Source organism: Plasmodium inui, assembly GCF_000524495.1.
Source record: "Plasmodium inui San Antonio 1 unplaced genomic scaffold supercont1.16, whole genome shotgun sequence".
Taxonomy (NCBI): domain Eukaryota; phylum Apicomplexa; class Aconoidasida; order Haemosporida; family Plasmodiidae; genus Plasmodium; species Plasmodium inui.
In genome coordinates, this window is record NW_008481850.1 from 8034 (window position 1) to 14318 (window position 6285).

Below are 6285 nucleotides of genomic sequence, written 5' to 3' on the forward strand. Positions count from 1 at the left end.
TCATAATAAGAAAATAAGAAACTAGCAGAAGAAAAAAGGGAGAAGATTATACAAAAATGGAAGTAATAAGAAAAAAAAAGGAAAAAAAAAGAATCCCAATAATTCCTCCGATGCTGCTCCCGTTAAAACAACCTATAAGAATGTACGCATCAGATATCTATACGTAATTCTTTCATATTTCAGTGCCCCCAATTCAAATGAACACCGTGAGCACATTCATCATATGATTCATTCGAATTCTCATACACTACTCTCCGAAATCAAGTGCAAATATGTATGAATTTTCCACCTTAGCCCGGTGATTCATAACTCAATCTAAGGGACTCTGTTTTGTACATTCCTCACTTTAGCAATCTGTACCTTAGACGTGGGACTTCACAAGTACTGAATGAAGCTTGCCCAAAAGAATATACGACAATAGAAACAATACTTCAAGAGATATGCAAGTGACGGGGAATTCATATTGCATACGGCTAACAAACAGGATTTCTTCTTGTACACCTAATTCTTATTTTAGCAATTTCGAAATATCAGAGGCGACAGCAGCGCAGCACGGGGATAGCTCAAGCTATTCTTGCCTTGCATGTTTCAAAAAAGAACATCATATTCTAACCAATTCTAATTACAATGGATTTGGTGAACCAGAATGTAATGTATAACTTCATATAACTGGACTAAATATGTGTGACTATTCCTTTGCAATCACTCCGCATCTATTCTGGGAATAACATTCCTATACCATGACTCAAAAGCAGTAGCTACATGCTATCAGGGTATCATGTTCTGCGGGTTCCTTAAATTGATATAAAGCATATCTAAATAGACTGCTTATAGTCTAAGTTAGAAAGAAATTCCCAAATCCTGTCGAATCGTTTGTCATTCTGAGCATATATCCCGTTTAAAATTAAAAAGTACAGATTCTTTATCTTGTCTTCCTTAATGCCTAATTCCCTCATTAATCCTCACATATGTCCCCAAAACGTTATTCATGCTGCGATACGCATAATACAAAAGATAAAATGAGATTCCAATATAACTATAGAGATAGTGGTACTGACGCATACAGCTTAAAATTGTATTATTACATACTACAATTACAAAGTACAGACATGAACGTCGATAATGGTGTCCATTAATACTTATGGTATTCCCTCTCTAAATCAAATGTATATTTATACAGTGTTTATGTCCTGTATCATAATAGGACATTATGAATATCCTCTTCAATATGATTCACCTCCCAGAGTAAAACCTATCTTTGAGTCAATATCAAGATTTCGCATTTAACGTATAGATATGCTTACGGCATCATGCCTAACTTGAGCATTCCTTCTCACATTAGCAAACAGTAGAGGCTAGGTACAATATGAATACTGACTTTGTGAGTTCTCAGCTTATATAAAAATTCTCATATTCTGTAGAAGATATTTAGTGGAAAGAATGAAAACCCCTCTTATGCATAATAAAATCTCAGTACAACATTGCATGAATGAAGTGATTCATATACATCCCTCATAAATAAATATAGATACTTCCATTAATAATTACATTAACGCACTCAAATAAAATATATTAAGAAAGGCATACGATATCCTCCCTAATTCCTAATAATCACCTTTAAAACGGTATGTCAATATCCTTGATGCATAAATGACAGTTGCCTTTATGTAATGTTATGGATAATAGTTTATACAGAAAAGAAATAACAAGTACTGGACAGATTCTACAAAATGGGGCTATGCCTGCCCATATACTATCATTATAGTGAGTAGTTCATTTTAGTAAAGGAAACATACACCAGAAGATTCTTTCACCTCAATTATTGTCTCTTATATTCTTATCTGAACACGAGAGGCGCACATTTCTTTTCTGAGAAGGGGGTGGATTCTTCCTCTAAATTTGTTTCTAATTCTCATAGAACCCTTCCTCCATGTGCATACAAATATATATACAAAGTGAAGATCGCAAATTGACAACCAATAAAGAACATTTAAAATATTCTTATCAGAGATTTGGAACACATTCTCTTGCAAGTTAATAATAAGCATGCTAACAGCCAGATTGCGAATCATTATCTGCTTTCCTCTTCGATGTAGTAGCAATAAGTTACTGATACCTATATGATCTAACACATAAAGAAGCCGCCGAATAATGTCTCCACACTCCGGGTATACAGTATAATATATAGTAGTCAAAGATAGAATTTTATAGAAAAAGCATGTTTATTCATACTGCACACAACATTAATAGAGAAAGGTAATCTGACAATTCCGAAATAAACGATGGATTGACCGCAGTAACATTATAACCGGCCTATATTGTAATTCGAAGTGAAGAACCTCTCAGTCCCGTATTAACTATGGGGATGCTGCCAACTAAGGGGGGCTATTTAGATCTCTGTACATGGGACAACAAATGGATTTGCACCACAGTATTAATATTCTCCCCTTCTAACACGGCCTGACAACTGTATCTGTGGAACGGAAGTAACAAGATCTATACTATTTATCCGCTTCCTTTCGTCTGTATTTCAAAGCGGTGATATCTGAGTACTAGGTATTGTTCTGCATGATAAAACGTAAGATACGAACAGTCATAGTATGAATATATCACAGTCGTGCCTGAATAGCAGTAATAAGCATGATATCTGTCGCTGCCATTTTTATTATCCTCAGATAAATACAAGGAATAATCTAATGGACGTCACGTATACATATATTTTTTATGAACACACAAGTGGAATTCATAACCCACAGCATATTTCCTCTAAGAGTGGATGAAAGAGTTGTGCAATATTTTCCTATAATCGCCTATGCTCAAAAGTCCATTGTAATAATTCCCTGTAGAAGCAAGAAATCGAGTGATAAATACAAGTTCTTCAACATCTGTTCACAGATTTCAATAAAGGCATTCAAAGAATCGTCATGCAGCAGGCGTGTTGTGTACCCCTGCCATAGTAACCATATGATTAAGAAAAATTCACTAGTGACATAGACGAAGAAGAGGATAAACATTAGAATATGAGAGACAACTTCTGAGAAAAAGATCTTACAACAGTATGGATTAGCATTAATATAAATGAATATGTGCTCTATAATTCGGCGCGTCATCCCTGCATGTATAACTCCACGATTTTACAAACATATCCTATGGGAAAGGGATGAAGGAAAAAAGACAAGGAAATAGCACTAAATCAATAAATCCGTTGTCACTCTGTATATATCTCAATAAAGGAAACTGACATAGTATGAACATTGAATGTTCCGTATCTTTATATTAACACGCTTAAGATATATTGAATATGGGGAGAAAAATAAGGAATCTACGAATATATCTCTTCTTCTATCTTCCCAGACTTCTAAAAAGACACCATAGAGAGAAAGTAAAAGAAGGCGGCTTGGAAGCAGCCAAAGAGCGCCTGATTAGCACAGGAAGAAAGAAATAATAAAGTAAGTCGGAAGGGAAGAAACACCACCTGGAGGAGCACACGGGGAAATGATGCTTGTGAGGGGCTGCTTAAAGTCCAAACTGTAAATCCGGAGCGGACAGGATTAAATGATTAACCGTAAAGAATAGACTTTAGAGGCCCAGCACACAACCAGAAATAGAAAGGATAAGCCTTTAACCATAAGGCCAGCACAATAAATCATAAAACCTAGAAGCTCGACGTTGAAAACCAATTAATACAGCCCATATCAAAAACATAAGAAGTAATGAAGAAGCAGTACAAGATGGCGCCCCAAAGTAATAACTGTAAAAACTGAACATGATGCCTAACGCAAAAAAATTCGGGGAGACACTCTGAAGAATAATAGGAACAAATACACCAAACCACGTTGCAGCATGAACAATAGCAGATACACCTGAGCAGTGCACAGTACAGAGACGATATAGACCGTGAATCTAGGACATGCAAGGAGCACCATACACTTCATCAGACACGAATAGACACTAAGAGTATTCGATCAGTCCTACCCACTATAACTGAATCCGCAGTCATGAAATCTGAACCGTACCCCGTCCAGATATGGCAGAGGATCCTAAGGCTAAGGAGATAAGGAATAAAAACAAGCAACAGAAATAAGGAGGCATATGTAAGGAATTAACCGTAACAATAAGAACTAGAAGGTGCCAGTACTCGCAAAGCCACAAGCCTCACTGATAAGCATTGGAGGCTGAGCCATGGAATATACAGCCTAGGGCCCAAAACATACAACCCAGAAACTACACCGTAAATCCTAGACAAGAAAGGATGATCACAGTAGAAAGGGCGTATAATCAGTGAATCTTACCCGCCTAAAATAACTTATCGAGGAGTACTAATAAACACTAAGGGGTGAAGAAAACCCCCCGGCCCTACACAGGAAGCGGGAGGCGTAAAAATGGAGGATAAGGCCTAACAAATACACTCAGCAGTAAGACGAGGGGGATAAGGAATAAGGCATTAATGCTAAATATTAAGGAATACAGAGTGAACAATAGAAGTTGAGACAAAACAAGACCTCCATAAGCCCACAGCACAATGCCTGACTAAAACCCAAATGAGATAGGTGCTTACACCGTGCAACCTAACTGCGTAAAGTTGAAGCGTAAGGATCAAGGAGTAGAGGTAAAATATATGGAGAGAAAGGTACTCTTTAAGAGAACTCCATAGAATTGCAGCCCACAAAATTACAGAAACCTAAGCCAAAGAAGGAAGTAACAAAAGCAGAGCAGGGATAAACAATAATGGGAGCAACCTAGAACCTCCAACAAAGCAGCCAAGGCAGTACCAGATAGAATCCATATAATAAGGCAAATGGGCCAGGACTGACAACCTACATCTGCGATATACATTTCAATTCTCTAAGCCTAAGCATTACCTGTGCCCAACAGTGTATGTGGCATGGAACTTACTTCAGCATCACTGAGCCTTAAGCAGTAGATAACGCCCCATACAGGTTGAAGCCCGGGAATTGACAAAGGGGAAGAAGGGCTCAAACTCCGAGACCTAAATCAAAGATTGGAAACTTAATCATTCTGGGCTAAAAAACCTAGGTTAAGGAATGAAAGCCGAGAAGTTAAAAGTACGAGCCTGGGGAATAACGGGAAGATATGGACAACAAAGCATAACCAGAAGGGTCCTAGAGAATAACCTCTGAAGTTAAAGCCAAGAACCAGCACCATGAACATGAAGCCTGGATGTGCCAATCAGGCGTCGACACAGAAGGCGAACCCCTAACAAATTAACTCGTAATAAAGGAAGTGAGTCTCGAAATAATGAACATTAAACGGAAAGGCATGGACTGCTGAAGGATGGAAGTTATAGGTTGCGCCTAACACGTAAAAAAGGGCACGGGAGCCCTCAAGAGCTAAAAATAAGAGATACACAACAGTGCAGGAGCCACCAAAAGTAAAAACAGACAGGGACGCCTAAAACTAAGGATACCCACTAGGAACTAAACCTAAACTCCAGAACTATAAGAAGGAACCATAGGGACACCCAACAAGATCCCCCAAGTGAGCCTAATTCCCAAAACCTATGAGGCAAAGGTGCTTCCTTAGAACCAAGGAAACCGCAGAACAGGGCGCTAAACTTCCATGCTTGGAAGAAAAATGTAAATCAACCAAAAAAATTCCTCGACATGAAGTCATACCTTATGAAATCGGGAAATAAGGGAACAAGCCAGCAAATGAAACAAGACCGATGATAGAGGAAAGACAACATGAATAGTTAACCTAACCCTAGGAAATCAACCAACAGCCTGCCGTTTGTATAAGCCAACTTATAGGGGGATGAATAATAAGATGCCATATCTAAAACTCCAAGTATGACCCCAGACAGATGGCCTTAAAGAGATACTACTGAACCAAAGATAAAGGGGCCCAAATTCGTGCCATGCAACCCGTATTACCCGTAAGTGATACACCTTTATAGTAGGGCTATCTAGAAATATGGCCAACTAAGGACTAGCACCTGTAATAGTGAAACCTGAAGAGTACGTAATCACTCCTCTGGCCTACAACTTCAAGCATAGCATCTAAATATTAAATCGCAAGCACTACCACTTGAACACTACACCCTAAGTGCAAAAACTATAATATCTGCCAATCCCAAAATAAGAAACAGCAACATGCCTGCTGAAAGAAGCCCCTAAAAAGAGAACCTTAGAGGATAAATCCAGAGCCCTAACCACAATAGGGTAATACCATTGCACAACCCCTATCAGCAACAACTCAGCCAAGAAGAGTACCCCTTAAATTTAAGGGTAACCAGGCAAGCGAACAGATATCTCACCTAAGTCG

General features: G+C 38.3%; 1 protein-coding gene across 1 annotated transcript; it reads right to left on the reverse strand.

The window, feature by feature from the left end:
- Nucleotides 1–2816: 2816 nt before the first annotated feature.
- C922_03598 (hypothetical protein) lies at nucleotides 2817–3110 on the reverse strand (the record flags this gene model as incomplete). Its single annotated transcript, XM_008819190.1, has 1 exon — nucleotides 2817–3110. One exon carries the CDS (start codon nucleotides 3108–3110, stop codon nucleotides 2817–2819), a length of 294 nt encoding a protein of 97 aa, XP_008817412.1.
- Between the last annotated feature and the right edge of the window lie 3175 nt (nucleotides 3111–6285).